General features: G+C 38.9%; 1 protein-coding gene across 1 annotated transcript; it reads right to left on the bottom strand.

Annotated features, from left to right (window-relative positions):
- Positions 1-2,015: 2,015 nt before the first annotated feature.
- LOC127510181 (interferon-induced very large GTPase 1-like) lies at positions 2,016-7,790 on the bottom strand. Its single transcript, XM_051889745.1, has 2 exons — positions 7,728-7,790; positions 2,016-6,821 (listed from the first exon to the last, which is right to left on the bottom strand). The coding sequence occupies exons 1-2, from the start codon at positions 7,788-7,790 to the stop codon at positions 2,016-2,018; spliced, it is 4,869 nt and encodes a 1,622-aa protein (XP_051745705.1).
- Between the last annotated feature and the right edge of the window lie 16,397 nt (positions 7,791-24,187).

Consider the following 24,187-nt stretch of genomic DNA (forward strand, 5'->3'; position numbering starts at 1 on the left):
TGATAAGAGTCCTGTCCTGAACACATATCCATCCCCATATTCAGTTATAGTCATAGCGCCACCTGCTGGCAATAGGAATTGGCATGTTTAACACTATTATGGACTCCTAACAGCATTTTAAAATGTGCCAGCAAGTTCTAAACAGGCTAGCAACATGCTAGAAAAATGTTAGCAAAACACTTAGCTAAGTGCTAAAGCATGCTATTAATTCAATGGAAGAGGAAGTTGCTGTAACTCAGGCATGCAATGTCCAATTTACCCCAAACTTCACATGTTTGATAAGAGTACTGCCCTGAACACATCTACATGACGATATTCAGTTATAGTAATAGCGCCACCTACTGCCAACAGGAAGTGACGTTTTAACAATGTGATGCACTACTAGCAACATACTAAAATATGCAATTGAGTGCTAAACATGCTAGAAACATTCTAAATCATGCTATTATCGTCATGAAACAGGAAGTTGTTGTAACTCAAGCATACAGTGTCCGATCTGCCCCAAACTTCACATGTGTGATAAGAGTCCTGTCCTAAAGACATCTATATGCCAATATTCAGTTAGTCATAGCGCCACCTGCTGGCAACCGGAAATGCATGCATGTCGCCCACTTTTCGCTGTTTTCCTAAGGTCAACGGGTGGAAGTGAGCCCGGGTGCGAGGGCCCTTTCATCGCTGCTTGCAGCTTTAATTTTGAGTTATATTTTTGTCTTCTGCCAAATATGTGGAAATGAGAGCACATGGCGATAAAGTCTACATTGTGTTTATTTTATAGAGATAACCAGGGCAACTAATTCGAAGAGGCTGCTTGTTTTGTTTTATATCAGGAATGGAATAATCCAGAGAATCCAGAGAAACTGCTGCCTGCTTTTAGTACAAACAGTGTACTAAAGCACTAAATAACTTGTAAAGTTGACAAGCAATACATTTAGATTTAACTTAAACCTCAGATAGGTTCACACACACACACACACACGAATAACTTGGCAATATAAAAATGTTTGTATTTCTGATAAATGTATTGAATTTATTGGAGAATAATTATATTGCTGTGTTTTACATGAGCATCCATACCTAAACACACATACATTCAGATAATTATACACATAATTTTAGACATTTTTCTGTATTGTACATAATCACAAACACATGCACACATACTGTAGGTCTAAAATTTTTCAAACATTGTTGCACACTGAAATACATTTTCCTCACTCCAAAACTAACAATGACCACATATCTTTGTTTTAGATACAAAGTATAATATAAGTTCATTGCCACTACAGTAATAGCACTAGATAGCTCTTTAACTCTTAAAACTAGATAGCTCTTTAGCTCTTTAAATCATTTGACTAAAAAAAAAAATATTTTTAACAGCCTGAAAATACAAAATCTAAAATAAAATTAGAAGACACTGAAAATATTGAACACTTAAAACTAAAGTAAATTGAAAGGACAAATTATTTATTTATTTATTTATTTTTTCCACAATTAGACATTTTGTTCCAACATCAATTGTTTTACGCCACATTACAGACAAAGTCAACGAAGGCAATACTCAAATTTTAATTCCCTTCTTCCCCTCTTCTCAGTGGGTTCTAGTCAGTCACATTCACAAGTTCATTAACAACAAAATGCTTGAGTTTGGGTTAAAAACAGCCAATGAAAAGCAATCTTTATGAAAAATATCTTTATATTACATACTAAACTGAATGCCAAGCTATGCTCATCAGTTTTCAGCATCTTTGAAATGATATCAGATGGCACTTCTCACTGAGTTTGGTGTTGATTGCACAATTCCAATAATTGTTTTTTAAATAGGACATGGGAAATCTTCTGAGATGTTTAGAGCTGGAGTTCTCTGTAATGCAACATTTCAGTGTAGATCAATTCACAAAAACCGGTTTATAAAATACAGTCTTATATTCTGTGAAATGAGGTTTAGTTGATTTCGGACTCATTGCAAAGTGTATTCTGTGAGTCAAAACCTAAAGAAGCTTATTTTAGTTGTTCAATTAAATGTATTTATCCAAACTCTCAAAAGCATCTTGTTTTGAGTATTTTCTCCATTCTTCTGGGATCTTACCCTTCTCCTCAAATGTTTTCTTGTAGTGCTTCTCAAGCTGATTCTGGAATTTGCACACAAACCACTTCCAGTAGGGCAGTTCAGAGAGATCAGGAGTGATGCTCCAGTCTTCATATTTTCGTCCTGCACTTTTATAATCTTTCCAGAGCACTTTATTATTTGAGTCATTGGGATAAAAATATATAGTGCTGCTTGCTACTGCTGATGTGCAGATTTCAGTAGACAAGTTTGTTGTGTTGTTGTGAAACCACCCATTCAGGCCAGTAACACGGTGGAAAGGAACACTGTGATCTCCAGGATGGCTTTCTATAGTGTTGGTGCAGATGGCTCCACAGAATGGACACTGAACCCAACAGCACTGACAAAAGTGATCAAACAGAAGCTCATCTGGCCTCAATTTATTGTCTAGGTTTGCACAAAATGTATCTGTGTTGAATCTGCTGTGGATATCAGACATTATTGCAGGAAGTTCTTGTCTTATCACATCTTCAAGGAGGTTGAAATCATCAACATCATCATGTTTCACTCCACTGAGGTCTTTTTCAGAGAAGATAAGCACATCTGAGAGCTGCTGTGTGAAACTCTTCAACCACAAACCAACCTCTCCACTGTTCACTTGAACATGTTCAGTAGATTCATGTGCTGCTTCAATGATCTTCTGCTGCAGGAGTTTAATGTTCTCCTTCATCTTTGGTAAAACACTGACACTGAACTTACCATTGATGTACCGACTGACTTCATCTCTGATGAAACTCTTGAAGTGATCTTTGGGATTATAAATATAGTTCATGTATTTGTAAAAATTCTCCTCTTCTGCAAGTGTCTTCAGGATGTGTTTCTCCAGATTTGATCTGTTTCCATTTAGTGATTCACAGTTTGATCTCATTTCATCTGCCAGATCTCTTGCAGTCTTCTTGTAGACACTCTGCTCAATGGGCTCTTTCAGTTTCTGACAGATGATCTCACCAAAAATTGCAGTTGATGTTGCTCCATGACAGTATTTCTGTAATATTCTGTAGTACTCTTCTTTCTTTTTCCCAAAATATATTACAGGATCATTGGCTTCCTTGAACATTCTGTGTTGGTCTGTGATTATCTTGTTTGCTCTCTTACAGATGGAATAAACCAAATCAATGAAGAATTCATTCTTGAACTCATATTCCACAGATCCTTCCTGATGTTCTTTTACTCTCCTCTTGATGTAATCTATGAGTTGTTGAATGTAGCTGATGTTGTAGCCCATCTTTGAAATGTTAAATGACTGAATCATTTTGTCTGTCTGCTGAATAACATCATTGACTAATAACCGTATTTGATCATCACTATTTGGATTTTGAGTTAATCCAAATGATTTTTGAATTTTCTTAAGAACACTCTTTACAGACATACTTTTGGTGTCATTACGTTTTGTGTTAAAAATAACATATTCGCCATAACTCCTCAGTGTGAAAATATCATTGTACTCACTGCCCTCTTTCCTGTGGTCTACAGGAGCACTTTCATAGATGTCAATGAGAAGGAGTTTCACATCTCTCAACATGTCAATGTCTTTGAATGAAATCTGAGTGTCTGTGATGATCTTCTTAACACTCAGATTCCAAAACAAATCCAACTCTTTCTTCAGTGTTTCTTCATCTTTTGCTTTAGCTTTGAGTTTTAAGGCAAGTTCTTTGCTCTTTTCATAAAGAGTGTTTTCATGATGTGTCCTCTGAGCATCTATTTTTTTCTTTATTTCTCGCTGTTGAAGAATCTCATTTAATTTCCTCTTTGTTTCTCTGACAATGTTGTCCTGAAGCTCTTTGATTTTGATTTCAAATGACGTTTTCCACTGAATCAGTATATCTGCATCTGTGTCTTTCTCAAAGAATTCAGACATAGATTTCTCCACTTCCTCACTTGTCTTTTTCAGTTCTCTTTGAAGATCAGTTTCCTCAACCTCATGAATTGCTTCATTTTCTATTTTGTTGTGTAGTTTGTTCTCAGTTTCCATCATGGCACAGCGAAGACTCCAGGTCCACTTGCTATATTTTGTCTCCAGTTTCCTGTAGGCTGTGACCTCCAGAGAATTTCTGAAGCTGAAGACAAATCGTTCCTTCAGTAAAGCCTCCCAGAGATCTTTAATACGATCTTTGAAGTTGTTAAGCTTCATTCCATGTGATTTTGAGGCTTGAGACATAATAGTTTTCTTTAGTTGTTGAATATTCTCACAGTATTTTGGGTTTGGTGGTGCCATGGGTGGGCTGCCCTCCCAGAGCTGAGCAAAATACTTCACATCATTCCGTGCATCAAATCTAATGACATCACTGAAACATTCTGCATCAAAGACTTCCTCCTCAGCAGCAAGTTTTGTCATCTTATCCAGTGTATCCTGTAGTCGTTTCCTTCCCTCCTTATTTTTATCTCCAGCTGTGATGTCTGAAACGTTCTGATGCACAAACACACAGCTGGGATTCAGTCTGACCTTCTTCATCCTCATGAAGGCCTGAACTACAATCTGAAGAATGTCCTGCATCTCAGATGGGTTTTCTCCAAATATGTTGATCAAGGTCAGATTCCCAATTCCAACAACAAATGTGGCCAATTCATTGTCATGATGTCTTGTTGATCTTCCAGCCAGTTCTAGAGCACGAAGACCCTCAGTATCAACAACCAGAATATAGTCAAATTCAATCTGTGTTTTCATCTCGCCTGACACTCTGACCAGCTGCATGAAAGCTCCTCTGGTGCACCTGCCAGCACCGACGGCAAACTGGAGTCCAAACATGGCATTCAGCATGGTGGATTTCCCAGAGCTCTGAAGCCCTAAAACTGACAGCACGAAGACTCTTTGGTCTCCCAGTTTCTGGAAGAGTTCATCTAGAACAGCAGAGATCCAGATCAGAGGAACATGAGCAGCATCTCCATCCATCAGCTCCAGTGGAAATCCAGAGATCATCATCTCTGCTGCAAGACTCGGAAGAGAAGAGAAGTGAACCTGCAGATCTTTCTTGTTCTTCTTCACAGATGAACATGATTCATAGATCTGACCGATCTCCCTCATGATGTGCTCCAACCCAAAGGCTACAGCTTGAAGTTCTCCAGATATTTTTTCAAGTTCAGTTTCTTCAACTTTGAGTTGTTCAGGTTTATTATCATTCTCTTTCAGTTTTACAACCACTGACCACTTTTCATCATATCTGTGATGAAGAACAGAAATATCCTGTGAGATATAGTCATCCAAGAAGATTCCAAGCCATTTAAGGAAATACATCTTATTCTCAGCATGTAAGTTTATTTCTTTAATAAAGAACATCATAAACTTGTTGATGCCAGATTCATATTGGTTTTGACGAATTTTCTTCATTTCAGTGTGTTTTTTACTAATATCTATTTCTGTGTCATATGCTTGATTTCGATGTAGTTCTTTGTTCTTCTGACTCCATTGATGCCATAGTTTCCCCTGACAGGGCAGAAATGATTCTTTGATTTCTGTCAGATCTTTCTTCTCCAGTAAACTCATCATCTGTTGTGCTGCTTCTCTTCCTTTCCTGCAGTCATCATCATCTTCCTCATCTACACTGATGTCTGAGTGTTTGGATACATCCTCAAGTCTGAAAGTGGAAGATGATTCTAAGAGACAATAATTTATAACTCTTCTTAGTTCTTCAGTTACATCTGACTGATTTCTGTCTTTCAAACCAATTTTGAATTTCCATTTCCTTGTCTCAATTACAGTAGATTCCTCCTCAGTAAAAAGACAAATCAGTGGCTTTTTGTTCCTGAAAAGGTTTTGGATTATTGCTGCACTTCTATCATTCCTGTGAAGTTGTGGTAGAAGAACAACATTGACTGAGGCCATTTCAGTGAGGATCTCCAGCTGTTTCTCATGGTCTCCTGCATCACCATGTAGATTACAGAACGCAACACAGTCATTGAATTTATCATCATATGTTCCGGAGGGGCAGAACCAGGCGATCTCCACCACTCCATCCATCAGTACTCTGGTTCTGCTGCTGCCTGGGCAGTTCCTGTGGAAGAACGTGTTGTGTTTCTCATTGATCAGACTGTTCATCAATTCAGACTTAGATGAAGACACAGAGTTAAACCTGAAGAAAAATACCATTGGAGTTTCTGCCTTGTAGACTGGCTGGAATTTAATGGTTTCATTGTTCTGTTTTTTGATCTTCCAGCTCTTGTTGATTTGTCTGAATGTCCAGAGAGGAAACTCAATCTGATGTGTGACTGGATCAGGAACAAGCAGAGGCAGAGCGTACTGACACTGGGACAGTTTAGTCACCATCAGCTGTTTCAGGAAACTATCAACACAGTGAAACATGGCCATCTGAACATCCATTGAGTGAATTCGCTCAGATTGAGTTTTTTCTTTGTTAGACAAAGACATTGCTTTGAATATATCACCTTCATCGTCAGAAAAGTCATTGTCTCTTTGTTGTGTGTGATCTTCCTCATCGCTCTCTTTAGTTTTAATGTATCTTGCTTTATAGTTCATCATCAGTAGTTTTTGTATGAAAGTTTGAATCAGCTCCTCTTCAGCACAAGATTCATGGGATTGTAATGAACATGCAGTTAATTGAAGAATGTCTGCAACTCTCAGATTGTTGGCATGCCTGTCAAGATGAAGTCTGTGAAATAGATGCTCCTTTTCTCTTTCACGCTTTTCCCACTTCAGGTATTGACCTGGCCTTTCAAAGTTGTTGTTTTCCTTCTGTAAATTCAATAACAAAAAACGATTTTCCTTTCACTAGGGTTGCAAGTACAGAATTTAAAAGAAGTGTCATTCCCACCTGACCTTTTTTCAGAAAAAAAAAAAAAAAGAAAAGAAAAAAAAAATGTCTCAGTTATGACTGTAACCTTAGTTCCCCGAAGAGGAAACAAGACGCTGCGTTGAGAATGACGCTTTGGGAATGTGCTGCGTGATTGAGTCATGAAGCACATGTGAAATCAGTCCAATGGTGTGACGAGACGCTCAAACAGTGAAACGCTAGCTTCAAAAACTCTGAAGTAGTCACTGACAGTCGAGAATGACGCTTTGGGAACGTTCATACCCATGCCGCTAAAGTGACCAAGGACAGAAGGCTTGCAGCACAATAGATTTAGCCACATTAGTGGGAACCTTAGGGATGTAACCTGGTCTGAGGTGGAGAAAAGCATTCACCATACCGAGCACAAATTCCAAGCACAAAGGGGCAACCGACAAAGCTTGCAGATCTCCTATCCTTTTAAGAGAAGTGATAGCCAGGAGGAACAATGTCTTGAGAGTCAGAAACGTGACTGGAACATCCTCAATAGGCTCACAGGGAGCCACAGAAAGACCATGAAGCACCACGGCCAAATCACAGCTTGTACCCTTGTGCACACTACAGGCCTCAGCCTCAAAGTGCCACAGAGGAAACGTGATACCGGGGGTCTCTCCCTAATGACATACCACCCAAAGGAATGTGGTAAGCAGCTATGGCCACCACATAAACCTTTAAGGTGGATGGGGATGCAGTAAATCGCTCTCGCAGGAACTCCAGCACTGTATCAACAGGGCAGTTTACTGGGTCCATCTGATGACCACTACACTACGAATTGAACACTCTCCACTTCAGGGCATATAATTTCCTCGTGGAGCTCTGGAGTGAAGGATAGTCCCAACAACCTCAGTTGAGAGACCAGAGTCTATGAGCAGGGCCCCTTCAGAGGCCAAGCCCACAGCTTCCATAGTTCTGGGCGGAGGAGAAATATCGAACCCCCTGCCTGGGACAGAAGGTCCCTCCTGATCAGAATCTCCCAAGGAGAGCCGTCAAGGAGAGACACTAGATTTGAGAATCACACTCTGCCCGGCCATCGCGGGTCAATCAAGGTGAGCCAGACCTGGTCCCGGTGAACTCCCTCCAAAACTCCCGGGAGCAGAGCGATTGGAGGAAATTCATATAGACGAAGCCTCGGCCACGCCTCCACCATAGCATCAAGTCCAAGAAGAGCTGGATGTGTGAGGGAAAACCAGAATGGACAGTGAGAGTGTGGTTCTCGGATCTAGTGTCTCTCCTCGATGGGTCTCCTTGGGAAATTCCGATCAGGAGGGACCTTATGTCCCAGGCAGGGCGCTCGATATTTTGCCCCCCAGCTCATGAGGGAAGCATCCGTTGTAAGCATCTTGCAACGACAAGGAGCTCCCAGCACGGGCCCTTGGGATAGGAACCAGGGGGCGTATTACAGAAAATTTCTATCTTGGGTCTTAACTTAAGATATGATAACTTAATTTAGGATTTTTCACAAATTCGTATTACAGAAGCAAATCTTAACTTGATTTAGGATTCTTATCCTATCTTACAAAATCTCATCTTATCTGTAGTTAGGAAATCTTAAACCGCTCCATCGAGTACAGTAATCAACTGTCAGGTCTGTTACCAAGCAACCTATGACGCGCAAACTGATTCTGAGGTAAACCTGACATCAAAATGGAGAAACCCTGACACGCTTTTAATTTCAAATGTCGCTGCTCTTTGTCTTGTGTAATTAATAAATGCAACGGCATTCTCAAAAGGGCTTTTGTACTGTGATTTTTACCATTGGATTTCAAAAGGGTTGGAAGTTAGGACACCAGTGGGGTTGTCCTAAAGTTAAGACAGCTTTTAGGATTTTTTTGTCGAGTTAGGATGCTTCTGTAATACCTGTTTTATATCCATAGTTAAGATAAGGTTATGCACTTAAGAAATGTCATTTTGTAATAGCGTTTGTCCTCAGCGAGGTCCTAACTGAGATTGCCATGGTTACCAAACCGATAAGATAGGATTCTTAAGTTAAGATCTTTCTGTAACACGCCCCCAGGGTTTCTTCCACATAACCAAGGCACGTAAGCATCGCCACATGACCTTGATCATGCAAAAAGGATTTCCCCTCCGAGAAAACCCTGTGGTCCTGAGCCACCACTGCCTGGATCTCATGTACAGCAAGCCAAAAGGTATCATGTTAGATGCTGCTGCCATCAAACCCAACAGTCTTTGAAACAGTTTTACAGTGAGTGACTGGCATAGCTTCATTCAACAGAATCCCATACCATGCCCAGAAAAGTGGTCCTCTGAGCTAGAGAAAGCACACTCTTCTTGGTGTTTAACTTTAACCCCAACTTTCTCATGTGAGCAATGCTGCATCCACACATTTGGTGAAAGTGCAGGGTGATAATGCTAGGCCGAATGGAAGAACCCAATATTGGTACGCTTCGTCCCCAAAAGCGAATTGGGGTTCTATCGTGACAAACTAGTGAGATATACGCTTGCTGCAGCTCACTGACAGCGTTCGGGCCAATACCCCCGCCCTCATCTAGGTCTCCTAACAAATCAGACTGGTAGGTCTGCAGCATGCCCATAGTGTGCATCCTAGCACCAGTATGTTTCCGGGCGGACACTGGAATATACGCTTGCTGAGAATTGCTGCACCGTGAAGCACATGAGGCGGCAGGGTTGGCAGAATGGCCCCCTGAGGGCACCGTAGAGAGCTGGGGACCGTATACTGAGGTGTTAATCATTTCCCTCTGGAGGGGACTACCCTCAGAGGCCTGACACCACTGGTGGGGAGCCCAGGTGGCGATGCTTTGCTTTTAGGTGGCACGGTGTGAGGAACTGGCTTTAGATGTTTGGGGCTGGTCCCGCTAAGAAGCCCCTGAGACCTGAGACCGGCGGGGGAGGAGCTTCTGGAAAGCAGCAGCTCATTTACTGGCCTCCTGGAACCTCTCGACGACAGTGTTAACTGCATCGCCAAAGAGGCCAGAAGGCGAAAGCGGTATGTCCATCAGAAAGTTTTTTTCTTTCTCCTTAATATCACTTATATTCAACCACAGATGTCTCTCTATGGCCACCAGGGCTGCCATTGCATGGCCGATTGATCTGGCCGTCTCGTTGGTGGCACGAAGAGAGAGATTTGTGGCCCAACGCAGCTCACCGACAGCATTCGGGCCAATACCCCCGCCCTCATCTAGGTCTCCTAACAAATCAGACTGGTAGGCCTGCAGTACGCCCATAGTGTGTAGGCATGCTGCAGCCTGACCAGAAGCCACATAAGCTTTGCCCAACAAAGCTGATGTTGTTCTCACTGGTTTGGTGAGCAATGTCGGGGCCTTTAGGGTGTCTCTTTCACCTTAGGCATCGGTCCATAACCGTGCTCTTTTAGGCAAACTATAGAGGAATAGTGTGAGAGTTGTGCACTATGCACTTTATAGGAGACCGGTTTCTTCCACGATCTCGACACCTCAGTGTAGAGATCAGGAAAAAATGGGAGGCCCCGACATAGAGGTTGAGCTTGTGAGGGCAGGAAACTTTCATGCAGTTTGCTTGTAGGATGAACATCCTAGCTCTCTGCTGGCCAGTCGATGTTTAACTTCGCAACAGCATGAGTCACAAACTCTACCAGCTCCTCATATACAGGAGAGTGAGGTGGCGGGTCCTCAACCTCTCCTAGGTTGATGCTTTGGACATCCAACTCTTCAGAGTTGGATACGCGAAGCACTAGAACTTCAACCAGAGTGGAAAGAACCGCAAAGCTTGCAGGTGAGGGCAGAGATAAAGCTGGGCCCGTCTCTAACCCATCTGCTAGATCCATTTGCGATCCCCATTATCTAAATAGCCGCTGTGCCTCGGCAGCAGCGGGACCAGAACCAAGAGGACCGCAAGCCTGAGCGTGAGCCTTAGAGTGAGCTTGAAGAGCGCCAGGTGGGAGCAGAGCATCCGTAGAGAAATCTGTTCACAGTGAACACAGCCAGCACCCTCAAGCGCTGACTGTGCTCCGCTGACCGTGCTCCGCTCCCAAACAAACAACACATAGATCGTGTGTATCTCCACTTGTGATGTAGCGAGGGCAGGGAGGAACACATAATCTAAACTGCTACTTGGTTACCATAACAATGCTTCTTTAACTGACAAACAACACCATATAAGACAAACGTTTCACATAGAATGCTACTGAAGACGCAGAAGCTGGCATTTCACTGTTTGAGCGTGCTTTATAGTTTCCTGGTCGTGACGTCACCCACTTCTGACGCCTCGTCACATCATTGGACTGATTTCACAAGTGCTTCATGACGCAATCACGCAGAGCATTCCCAAAACGCTATTCTCGGCGCAGCGCAAGTTCCCTTGAAAGGGAAAGGCCCTTTTTCAAAAGAAAAAAGAAAAAAAAGAAAGTACAGAATTTAAAAGAGCTGTCATTCTCATCTGGCCCTTTTTTGGGAAAAAAAAAGAAAAGAAAAAAAAAGATTGCTGTCAAATATCAGCACAGATGGGATTCTGCCACAGCTGTGCTGATTTTCAGTTCAACAGCACAATTATATAGTGTGTATTGCTTCAAAACAGCAGTTCAATTAACAGGAACTTAATAAGTGATTGCAATGAAGACTGCCAATGAAGATAGCTCCAAAAAACAAAATTTAAAGTAGAATAAACCATTGTGTGACTACAAACACCATAGTGGTGTTCCTGAATGAATTCAAGTTCCTGAATTAATTAACATTAGACACATAATCTCTCACTTGTTTTGTAATATTTTCCTCTGCACACCCACCTTTATTGAAATACATGTTTTAGTTAATATCTCCTCTTTTCCTCTTTCATTTTTATCTTTATTTATTTGCTCTTTGAGGTTTCCTGTTGCAGTCTCTTCATCCACAGCTTTCCTTGGCAGCACAAACCTTTCTTCGTCTGCATTTTCTCCTAAATCTGTAAAAGAGAAAACACTTTTCTGAGAAGGGGAACAAGACACTGTGTCCTCTAGTGGACTCTATGGAGAACGCCTCCAGCATGACCAGTGTCTGAAGCATGTGATTCAAATGCGGCCCGTGACATGGCTACATGTATGACCATGAGTACAAGAGGGTACCTGTAGTACATGTCAACAATTTCTTTGTCTGAAGATGTGAGCAGGCAAGCCTGAGGTATGGCAGAGAGACGCAATGTCTTGTTCCCCTTCTCAGAGAACCATGGTTACATGCATAACCTGAAATGTTCCTTTTTGAATGGGAACTCACACTGTGCCCTCTAGTGGACACTATGGGAAACAAAATACCCACTATGCCATACCAAGGAAATGACTGCCATCAGTATAAGATCAACTAAACAGACTTAGATGCTGGAGCCACATTCCTCATTCAGGTCTGTCACGGACTGTCAGTGACACTATTCCCTACAGCCATGACCCAAGATTCCAACCCTATACAAGGTAAGTCCCGGCATTAAATCCTTCCTCCCTTGTCGTAGCAGGCGCCAGTGCCTGCTCTAAGGGCAGAGCCCAAAGGTCTGGTAGTGCCAGCCTTCATGCCAGGCATTATCTTCAAGGGAATACTGGCATAAAGAAACACAAACTCTTATGCCTGTCACTATACTAGGGGGATCTGGTTTAACTTCTAAGGACCCCAGTGGAGCAGTTAAAGAAATGCTTTGACCTTCTGAGCAAGAGGAGGCCAGCCTTACTCAACCTCAAAGACTGTTTACAAAAGCAGCCTCACAGATGGCTGAAAACTTGATGTCACTGTCTAACTGGAGCTAAGGTGAGTGGAGCCCTCAGCAGAATGACTCTCTAAAGTGAGAGGAGGCCAACCAAACTCAACCTTAAAGACAGTTTTGGCCTCACAGAGGGCCGACATTCTTGATGTCATTGTCTATTTTTGGTGTCATTGTCTATATGGGAGAGCGTATGTCCCTTAGCCGAATGGCTCTCTAGATTAAGACTTGTATGTCTTAATATAACATAAATGATGTCTCTTACTGAAATATGTAATAGAAAACCCATGAAAGGTTTACGTTCATTAAAAAAAAAAACATATTTGGACAATGTAGGTTCCATTTTGTTTAAGTGCACAGTGCATTCCACATCGATGACGTCATATGGTTGCACTTGGTGAGTTACTGACGCTACCCTTTTGCTATTTTTACCGCAACACAACTCGGAATATAATATACAATGCCACATTGTGCAGCTTTTGGTTATAATTTTCAGTCGATATGCAGCAAGAGAAGAGATGCAAGTCTTCACTGCTTTACTTGCGATAAGAGGAGAAAAGAATGGGAAGTTGTGAAGAATGTGGGCGAATAAAACTCCCTAAAGACCCGCGTCTTTGTTCTCGTCACTTTATCACTGATGCCTTCGAGGATTTCAGTAGACCACAGCTACTGAAAGAGCTTACAGTTGTCAATGGATATGATCATAGGCTTTAACTAAATGCCATATGTGTCGTGGAGACTGACGAGGGCAGCCTATAACACATCTCGATTGAGACAGACTGCCTCAAAGTTTGTGTGTGCTGTGATGCACGGGATATCTATGACAGTAGTTCAAATAGCCACAGAGACATTGCACATCTTCAATGTTTTCATCCTCACTAATTTTGCACTCTGGCTCAAATTGAAAAGGCTGATCATGTTTTAAAAGGAACCCAGCAGGTATTAAGACTTGAATGCGTTACTAGATTACCGTTGCCCCAAAGTATACAGATGAAAAAGTATCAAAGGCATCAGGGCTAATTTGGAGAGAACAAAGACACGGTTCTTTAGGAAGTTTTATTCATCCACATTCTACACAACTTCGCTTCTCTTGTGGTCCATCGACTGAAAATTGGCATCGTATATTATATTTTGAGTTGTGTTGTGGTAAAAATAGCAACAGGGTAGCGTCAGTAGCTCACAGAGTGCAACCATTTGACGTCATCAATGTAGAATGCACTGTGCACTTAAACAAAATCGCGCCCCCCATTGTTTAAATATGTAATGGATTTTTTAATAACTTAAATCTTTCATGGGTTTTCTACTACATATTTCAGTAAGAGATATCATTTACATTATATTAAGCTATACAAGTCTTAAGTTTACCAAGGTGACCCATAGAGAGCCAGCATGCTTGATGTCATTGTCTAGATGGAGCTACGAAGCCTCAGCCAAATGACTCTCTAGAGCAAGAGAAGGCCAAACTGTGCTCAACCTTAAAGACAGCTTATCACAATGGCCTGAGAGAGCCGACAAACTTGATGTCACTGTCTAGGTAAAGCTCAGGAGAGTGGAGGCCTCAACAAAAAGATCTAATTCAAAAGGCATCTTTACACAGAAAAAGCAGCACAGAAACCAACTCTGATGCGGCATAAAATCACAAAAATGTGCATTTACACAGACTGTTTAATGCTTCTCTGATGCGAAAGCCAATTGATGACACACAACGATTCTCTGCTGTTATTTTGGTGGTTTGCTTCACGATGTGAGTACAGGACTCTTTTACTTCACTGCCCCTTGTTGGTAGACATTTTTTTTAATTTGCCCTATATGTTTTGTCTGCTGAGGAGCTTAAATAAAACTATTTCTGTTTGACTCCTCCCACAGGACCCGATCAGAAGAGAGTAGGTACTTAACTCTCATCCCTCGAGAGAGTCAAGCCTGTATGGAAAAAAATTACTGCAATTGCACCGCACAACGTGCATTTAACCCCCTTCGGAAGTTAAGTGCTAAGTTCAAACAATGGATTCTGAAAATCATGCAAGAACAGCATGCATGCATCGCTATGTTGCCTCAAGAGCTGAACACGCTTGTGCAAACGATGACTACTATTCCTTAGAAGAGAACAGAAAAGACAAAGCTCTTCACCTGTCTCTGTAGATAGTTTTGTGAATGCATCCTATCCAGCACATCCAACCAAATGCATGTCCCACATCAGTAAAGAATAGGGACGACGTGAACAGAGCTTTGTAAATTCTCACAATGCGTGCATTCAGCTCCCGCAAGAACTAAAGTGTGCTCCTCATTCATGCACAAAGCGCACCTGATGCGCAAGCTTCCTGGAAATGCAGAGTGTTTCTTCATGATAATTACTTCACACTTATGCAAAGAAATGGATCCTGAAGACAAAAAAATTGTTGACTTACTACAGGTTCCCTCTTGTACTCACGGTCACGGTCATGTAGCCACATAATGGGCTGTCACCGACCAATGACATTATCATGTTTGAATCATGTGCTTCAGACACCGGTCATGCGAGTTCCCATTTGAAAAGGAACAGTATTAGTCTTGCATTATGACATATGTGATAACTTGGTAGATAATGAGATATGCAATACGATAATGCTTTAAGTGTATAAAATCAGTTTGGTAACCCTTTAGATTACAGCCCGGAAAGTACTGCGTAATTACAACGAATTTACAGCGTAACTTCCGATAATTATAGTGTGCCTATAAAGTAAATATGTGTAAGTATAGGGGAACAATATGTAAAGTCTTGGGAATAAAGGGGCGACAACCAGGAAAATAACAAATTATTTATACTATATTTTAGAACTAAGGGGTACTTATACTATTATTAATCTTACGTTTGGGAGCAATTTAGCGAGAAAGTACACTAAGTTGTTTCAAGGCAAGTAGAAAGAACTATTGCACTCTTTTTTAATACATGGGGAAATATGCTTTTGTTTCATGTAGTTACAGGGTAAGTATGACATTGCAGGCCGTAAATTAAAGTGGTGCTTGTTACACTCTTGTTTCATGTAGATACAGGGTAAGTAAAAAAAAAAAAAAACGCAAACAATCTGATATCACTGATTCCGAAACCTTTATTTGAAAAACAATTTAATTAAAAACAGGTCTACAACACTTATTATTCATTTATTAATTTTTTTTTTTAAATCAACTTTTCATTTCAAATTCTAAAGTCCTGACAGAAAGTAACATGTTTTGTCCCTTTTTTGTTCTTGTTTCTCAACTGATGAATCTTAAGAAGAAATCCCATTAAAAGAAAATACAGTACACCCAGAAATTTTCTCATGGTTTAGGCTATTCATCTTTTCGCTTCCGACCAACTGTCACCAGCGCCTGCATGAGAGTCGACTTTGAGTTTGACGAAGCATATTGTAATGAGCAACATGAAGCTTTCATGAAGTTCTCGCAGGAGATTCATGTGAAACTCGCGCGAGAACTGCCGTCTCTGTTATTCTGTCATGTTTGTTTCTCATTATCATTATCTGTTATTCGGTGTATTTTGTTGTGAGCATTAATTAAAACAAAACAAAAAAAGAAGCAAAAAAAAAAAAAAAAAAACTGACGGCATCCGAGTTTCTTGGCACGCTTACGTCACGCTTCAAGTTACGTCAAGCATGAACTCTCAACCCTCTCATGCACGCGCAGGTGACAGTTATATTTTAAAAATTTTAAAATATTTGGTATTTTTCTTACAAATACGTATCGTTTCACTTCAGAAGACATTGATTCATCCATTGGGATCATATGGATTACTGTAGTTATTGCTGTATGTGCTGTTTGATGCTTCGACTTTTAGGAACACATGAGCTTGCATTATAAAGCATTCCCAGATATTATTTATTTTTCTAGAAAACTTTGAGTAAAGTCGTATATATCTCAGATGGCATGAGGGTAAAAGATGAGTAAACGGTGAGCACGTTTCCGGATGGACTGTATTTTCTTTTAATACAGAATAGCAAATGACATGGGATTCCCTCTTAAGATTCATCAGTGGAAAGAAAGAAAAAGAAGAAGAGGAACAAGAGGAGGAGGAAGCCAAGCAAGAGAAACGAATAAGAAGTGTTGTAACTTTAAATCTGTTTTTAATTAGATTGTTTTTCAAATAAAGGTTTTGGAGTCAGTGATATCAGATTGTTTGCGGGGGTTTTTATTACTTACCCTGTAACTACATGAAACAAAAGTATATTTCCCCATGTATTAAAAAAGATTGCAATAGTTCTTTCTACTTGCCTTGAAACAATTTAATCAGTGCACTTTCTCACTAAATTGCTCCCAAACGTAAGATTGTTGTCTATCATAACAGTATAAGTACCCCTTAGTTCTAAAATACTTACAGTATAAATAATTTGTTATTTTCCTGGTTGTTACCCCTTTATTCCCAAGACTTTACATAAGTTCCCCTATACTTACATGTACTTACTTTATAGGTACACTTTATAAGTACGCAGTACTTTCCGGGCTGTATAATAAGATTAATCTAAAGCATTAACATCAGTTTTAATTATATTTAAATTAGGGGTGCACCGAAATGAAAATTCTGAGCTGAAACCAAAAATTCTGGATGCACATGGCTGAAAACGGAAAGAGAAAATGCTTTTTAAATAGTATTTATTTCTTATTATAAATTAGCTTATTTTTCATTTTCACTGACTTTTAGTTTATCTTCAGTCACCTGCTTCCTTTGTTCTAGTGTAAGGATGGATTTTACCAAGACTGAATTCAAGATTCCTATCTTGTAATAAAACAATAAAATTCACTAATCTGAAGAGAGGACCTGCGAGAAAGAGTGCAGGACAACACCTGGCTCAACCTCCTCTCTAGCCCCCATGCCGAGTTCCTGACTCCTCGCATCCTCTTCTTCCCTTCAGGCCATGCAAGTGTCACAAATTTACTATCTTAGCTGTTTGATGTGACATCAATGTAAATACTTCTGGTACGGCTAGTAAGATGGTTTCACTCCCATATCAATAGAACAGACAAAGATAAAGACAACAAAGCCTGTTCTTCTGGTGTGGGAAATGCCCCAATAAAGATCTTTATTAACCATTTGTTTTGATCTCCAAAAACCAGGCGTGTAACCCTTTGGGGAACGAGAAAAGGTTCAGCAATAGCTGCTTAAATATTTGCTAAATGTTTACAGTCCTTTTGTCAAGACTTGGGGTATTTAAAGGGATTTGGCAAACCACTCAAGGAAGCATCTGCATTCAGAACTTCCCGCACAATTGCTGTGTGTATCTCTCTATTTGCCAGGTTTGCTGACTCTTTGAAATTATGAAATACTATGTTTTGAATTGTACTTTGTATTTTATGCTGATCAGTTCTGTGATGTATTCTTTTTAATTCTTTTAATTGATGCTTAATCCTGCCTGGCAAAACAATAAATGTTAATCTTGATTTATTTTGGATTCCTCTGAAATCATTATGACTAGTAGATTAATGGGAGTCCATATTTCCGCAAATCTGCGTCAGGATAGGTCAAAACTAAAGGCTCAATTAAAGGAGCATGTAGCACATCATGTGGGACCTTTGAGTTCTGTCTATCACTGACTTCTAAGGAATAGTCTATCACTGACAAGTTGCAGTATCGTGACTAAGAAAACTGCATTTTTGTATGAACAAGCATGTGGCGGTTTGACTAGTAATCTATGCACCCTCTGACTAAGAATCAGAAACTGACGAATTTGTGCCTGTGAAAATGCAGTCGGCCGATGCGATTCTCTGTGTGATATCGGGTAGAGGTCTGTGCGGGACTGTTTTTTTTCGTCCCGCTCCCGCAATGGTTCTATTCCGCATGCACCCGCTCCCGCCTAAAATTCACTCTGTGTTCACCCGCTATCCGCATATAGTGATTTTCTTCCCGACCCGACGGGTCCACTTAAGATCGTTTCCAGAATCTCGCGTTTAAATTGGGGATAACAATTATAAAATATATTGGGGATAACAAATATAAAATGTTGAATATACAAGATTTGTATTTGTTATTTGTCTATGATGCTGTCAACACCCTAAAAAATGTCAGAGAAAAAAATGTCACAAAGAATAATAGGCTAAATATCACAGAGAAAAATAGGCTAAATTAAATAGCCTACAACATGTCCCTCAAAACTATAGGCTATGCCAAAATTACATAAACGAAAACTGTTGGCTTACTGGCTAGCCTACTGCAAAATTAAATCTTTTTTAACATCCACGCAAGAACAGAATGACGCTGACTGATGACCGTTTCAGAAAGTCTCTCCTCCAAAATCCGATCACAAAGGTTGAATGTCCTCTGAAGGTGCACTCGTGCAGACCTCTAATGCAAATAACATATCTTGCCAGGTTTCTCAGGACAGGGAACTGGGGACAGTGTGAACGCCACCACTGCAGAAAGTTTTGTTCTCTTCAAGTTCAAGCACAGATGCGCTGATGCCAAAGCATCTCGGGAGCGACCGGGTTATTGTCAGACCGCCCCTAAAGTACACTAAAGTTACCGACTGCAATCCGCCTTTCATTCAAAATTTAATCCCGCGCAACAAGAAATCTTATCGGGTGAACGCAGAACTCTAATATCGGGTCCGTAATGAATGAATAATTGATAGTATGAGATAATCAGAATAATCAAAGATCTAAATTAAAGCACAACTAATCTCATGATCAGCTTTTACATTGGAAACATTGTGCAACTAAAAGTCATTTACAATTGGAGTCAGATTAAATTATTCATGGAGTCAGAATTAAATTACATAAACAATAACAATAAATCAATGTATAATCTGTATAATACTCTCATACTACCATATTTGAATTACTGTGTGGAAATCTGGGGAAACACCTACAAAACCATCCCACAGTCATTATGCACAGTTTGGAGCAGGTGTTAAAACATTGTACAAACACAGTTTAAAAAGTTGTATAAAGACATGTTATTAAAAGGATATGAGGATGAACAGAGGTGATTGTGAGTGTGGGTTATAATACTGATTGCATTGAGATGTGTGATTATAGGGTGATGGGTTGTTTGTTGCAAAATGTAAAAAAAAAAAAAAAAAAAACAAATTGTTTGGTGTTTAAAATGAATGTATATTTGTTATCTTGATATGAATATATAATGATATACATAAAAAATATGTATAAGGGGTGAGAAAAAATAACAAGCTTTTGGTTCATCCCGCTCTTTTTCGGACATAACTTGTAACACACTTATTGTATTTTTATATTTTATGTTGTTTATTTTTTGTTTGAAATAAAATAAAGAAAGAAAGATAGGTAAATCGTTACAGAGAACAACTTGATATAATGCTATTATGACATGGTATTTATATGGAATCCTAACAAGAGCTGTATTTGGACAAGACTAGTTTACAGACACATGCGAGTAAAGTAATTATTGCAGAATTTTATAATGTTTATTAAGTAGCATCATGAGAAATCATAGAGATGGGTGTGTCTGCTGACCTTTCAAAAAATGTAGGTACTGCTGAACACTGATCTCTCTAAACTTTGTCCTCTAATATTTGTTGTTACTTCCTTAATGAACGTTGTTCATATTATATTGCATTCCTATCAGTATAGCTATTGTAGTGTACATTTATCTTTATATGAGTATATAAATATATATATATATATTTTTTTTAGTTTTTAGAGTGCTGTGAATCTCACCTTTGTCAGAAGACATTGTTTTTTCTGTTTTCTCTTCTGTCTTCAGTATTCAGCTGATCATCTCTGATTCGCAGATGTCTCTATTCATTTTCCTGAAGAAAATTGCGGTGATTTTTTTTTAGTGTCAGACTGTTTTCAGTTCCATTTTCACACAGAAACTGCATCACTAAGAGATAATCTTCAATCATACTACCTATTTTCTATGTTCTGTTGAACCAAGGTAAGTGATGATTGCTGATTTTATTACATATATAACAAATAGTTTCTATACATATATAAAAGATAGTTCACCCAAAAATGAAAATTCTGACATAATGAATTTTTATTTTCGGGTGAACTATTCCTTTAAGCTTTACAAAATTTCTGTTGTGAAGCTTAAAGGGATTCTTAAAGTAGTCTTAAAAGTCATCTAATTTTTGTCTTTAAGACAGGTCATAACTTTGCAGTCTGTTTCATAACAGACACAGTCTTAACATAGTGGCTGTGTTTATGCATCTGGCTCCTGATACTTGTTACACTTATAGTAACAAAAAATAAAAAAAAATAAAAACTGAAATTTTGCAAATATTTATGCTTACTAATATGATACAGAAACCTAGATACAAAGCAGTTACATATATAATACATTCGTCATTCAGTGCTCAGTCAGTTTCCATTTCATATAACAAACTATGAAGAGGATCATAATAGTAAGAAAAATGATACCTTGATGATCCATGATGATCTCTTCCATCACTCAGTTTAAGGGAAATTCATTTGTGTAAAGTCAGGTCAGATAAGAAGTTTATATCTGAATCATGTTTCCTTGATTAATATTTAACTCAAGGAGAAAGTTCTCCTGGGTTTATGTGCATTATATAATAGTGGTGGTAATTAAGGTGTGATTGTTGATCCCTGAACTGAATATTCTTTATTAAAGCTTATTAGAGTTTAAATGAATAAATTAATATATGTATATTAATAACTAGGCTATATAAGATCACTTACTATCACAGTTAGGTGTCCAAAATATGTCCAATTAAGTACAATCTCAAAAGATAATCCCTTTCACTTTCTGAAACATTGCGTGACTTCAAGGAACACAGACATTTTTACACACATCTGTATAAAGGTCAACAGAGAATTGTTATTTGATATGTTTCAATTCAGGAAATGAACAGATGACACGGGCACAGAGCTCTTCACACACAGGTTTGTCTTTATTGTTTAATAAGATCAATTTTATCATTTTGTTTTTAATTATTGGTGTATTTGTTACAGTTTATTTACATACATAACAACCGAGTAACATTAATTAACATGTATTTACTTTAGGAATAGGGTTAGGATAAGGATTTAGTTTAGGGTTAATCGCTTGTAATTATGCATCGTTTGCTGTCGGCACTATAGTAATGTTATTTGTATAGTGCTTTTCACAATTTGTATCAAAGCAGCTTTATAGAAAGCTATACTGTTGTGTCTATAATGTCACTATCAGACACCTTCATCAAAATCATACAGTCATACCACAATGTATTTGTGCCAAAAATGCATTTGTCAGGAAGTAAATTTGTCATGGCTGGGATATATTTGAATGTGTTTAGATTATCATCGATAGATTATTAATGTTCAGTAGAAAGATACAGTACAGCAACATACCACAGAAATAAAGAGCATAAATCAGCAAAAATAAAGTGTAATATACTGTAAAATAATATTTCTGAATCAGTACCCTCTGAGACAGATGGTGAAAATGAGCTTTTATTGTGACAACATTGTGACACTGTTATTAAGAAATTTGAAGTTTTACGGACATGGATTTTAATAACTTACAAACTTGGTCAGATGTCATTAGATAACAGATATCCAGTAAATCTATACAGATTTATTACATAAGGTTGGAGACATTGTACTTTGTAGATAGTGATAACTATGTAGATAATGAAACATTTTATGGAGAAGTACTTTGTGTTGATTGAGCAATCATTTCTTATAGGGAACTACTATGCAAAATTCACTTTTGCATGGTGTTTGGACATAAATGCGTGTTGGCAGTATGTGTACACAACCACCCTATAATGATAAAAATCCAACCACTCCTTTTTTTTAAATCCCCATAAATCATAATCATTGTCTCAGAACAAGCCGTTTGCAGGTTCCTGGCATTGTGACTTCACATTAGCCACAGGCCCTGCCCACAAATGTTGACAGACACTGCCATTTTAACATAGCGAGTTCACCGCCCTGAGCGAGTTCACAGCGAGTTTTACACAGTGCACTGAAGAGAATGTCTCCCAAGTGTTTTAGGTGTTCTGTAGCTGGGTGATAATCCACATAGCTCTCTCCATTTACTCCTGAAATCTGAGCCGCTGAAGACGAGGTGGATTCATTTTGTTTTCGAAGAAAATGCTCTCTCAATTCTACCAAAATTTGTTTGTCCACGCAAATCATTTCACACCGGACTTTGTGAATGAATGTCAATACAAAGGGACAATACAAAACAGAGGTTGTGCTAAAAATGTGGTACTCAAAGATAGATCAGTACAAATTGTGATCCAGCTTACAGTCTCCAGAGTGATACTGGATATGGCAGTAATGAAGGTGAGAGCACTTTATTACAGTTCATCGGAGTCGATTTACAGATATAAAGTGTATCAGTTTATTAAGCACCACCCGAAAAGGCATAAGGTCTTTATATATTTGTTTACTGTTAGTTGTAACAAGTGTTTATGTGTACTTCACTGTTTCTGTTGATGATAATGCAAGGGAGAGAGAGAGAGTTTATGGATAATATTTTAATGCACACTTGTTTTATTAAGCTCTTACAGTGATTTTCTAGAATGAAAACAGACACTTCATATTTTGTGTAAAGTACAATAAAAGTTATAAAACTCATTGGTAAACCGGCTTGTACTAATAAAAAACAAGAAGACAATATAAGTTATAACCGTAATTAAACTAAACTATGCATGTTCTATCTCCATGCAGCATGTATTCACAGTTTCTGACATTATAGTGCGTCCTGACTGATTCCTGACAGTGGAGAACGAGCTCTTGAAGCTCTGCCCTCTTAGGCCGAGCGCAGCAGCTCATTTGCATTTAAAGGGCACACACTAAAATGGCGTGTTTTTGCTCACCCCCCAAAAAGTGGCAATTTTAACATGCTGTAATAAATGATCTGTTGAGCTAAAACTTCACATAAACACTCTGGGGACATCAGAGACTTATCTTGCAAAATGGGGCATAATAGGTCCCCTTTAAAAATTAAGTTATGGCTGAAATACAGTATAGTTTTGTAAATGCCATGTGATTTACTGGAGATTTTCTTGTTATTTTATCCTGTCAAGTGATTTACTCATGTTAAATCCAGTCACATTTATTGTCACTTCACTATGTTCACAAGTCTAATGATGAATTGAAAACTATAGCTATAGGAAAAGCATATAAATGTACAGAATAACAGTGTGCATACAGTATGCACACAGCATTATGAATTCTTTATAATGAACTAATGTCTGAATACTGTCAGCATTGTGTGGTGCAAGACTTCACCTATGTAATATTTACTTTTCATTCCAGTGACATAATGACAGATTCTAATCTACATGATGGTATGGACACTTCTGCAGAGACAGAAGAAGAGAACAGCAAAGATGATGTCAACCAAACTCTACACAAGTCAAATCTAGAAGAACTTACTGAATGTAAACAAAAATTATATACAGACAGCACAGTCCTTGATATTAAAGACACCAATGATCCAGTTAAAAACGAAGTCACTGAAGAAACATTTCATGTGCAGACAGCTTCCGTTCCCTTAACATCAGAGTATGAAACCCCTAATACTGAGGTAAACACAGAACAGAGATCTAAAACAGAGAAACTGCAAAAATCAAACTACTCTGACACTAAACACAAGCTAAATATACTTTAAAGGAATAGTTCACCAAAAAATTAAAATTATCCCATGATTTACTCACCCTCAAGCCATCCTAGG

The sequence above is a fragment of the Ctenopharyngodon idella genome, chromosome 3 (assembly GCF_019924925.1).
Source record: "Ctenopharyngodon idella isolate HZGC_01 chromosome 3, HZGC01, whole genome shotgun sequence".
In the NCBI taxonomy this organism is placed as follows: domain Eukaryota; kingdom Metazoa; phylum Chordata; class Actinopteri; order Cypriniformes; family Xenocyprididae; genus Ctenopharyngodon; species Ctenopharyngodon idella.

What these genes read in the sequence shown, in the direction of transcription:
- LOC127510181 (XM_051889745.1), bottom strand. Translation starts at nt 7,790, where the DNA reads ATGGAAGCTGTGGGCTTGGCCTCTGAAGGGGCCCTGCTCATAGACTCT. An exon ending in ACTCTGGTCTCTCAACTGAG is followed by an intron (nt 6,822 to 7,727) that starts GTTGTTGGGACT and finishes CCCTAGTGAAAG; the next exon opens with GAAAATCGTTTTTTGTTATT.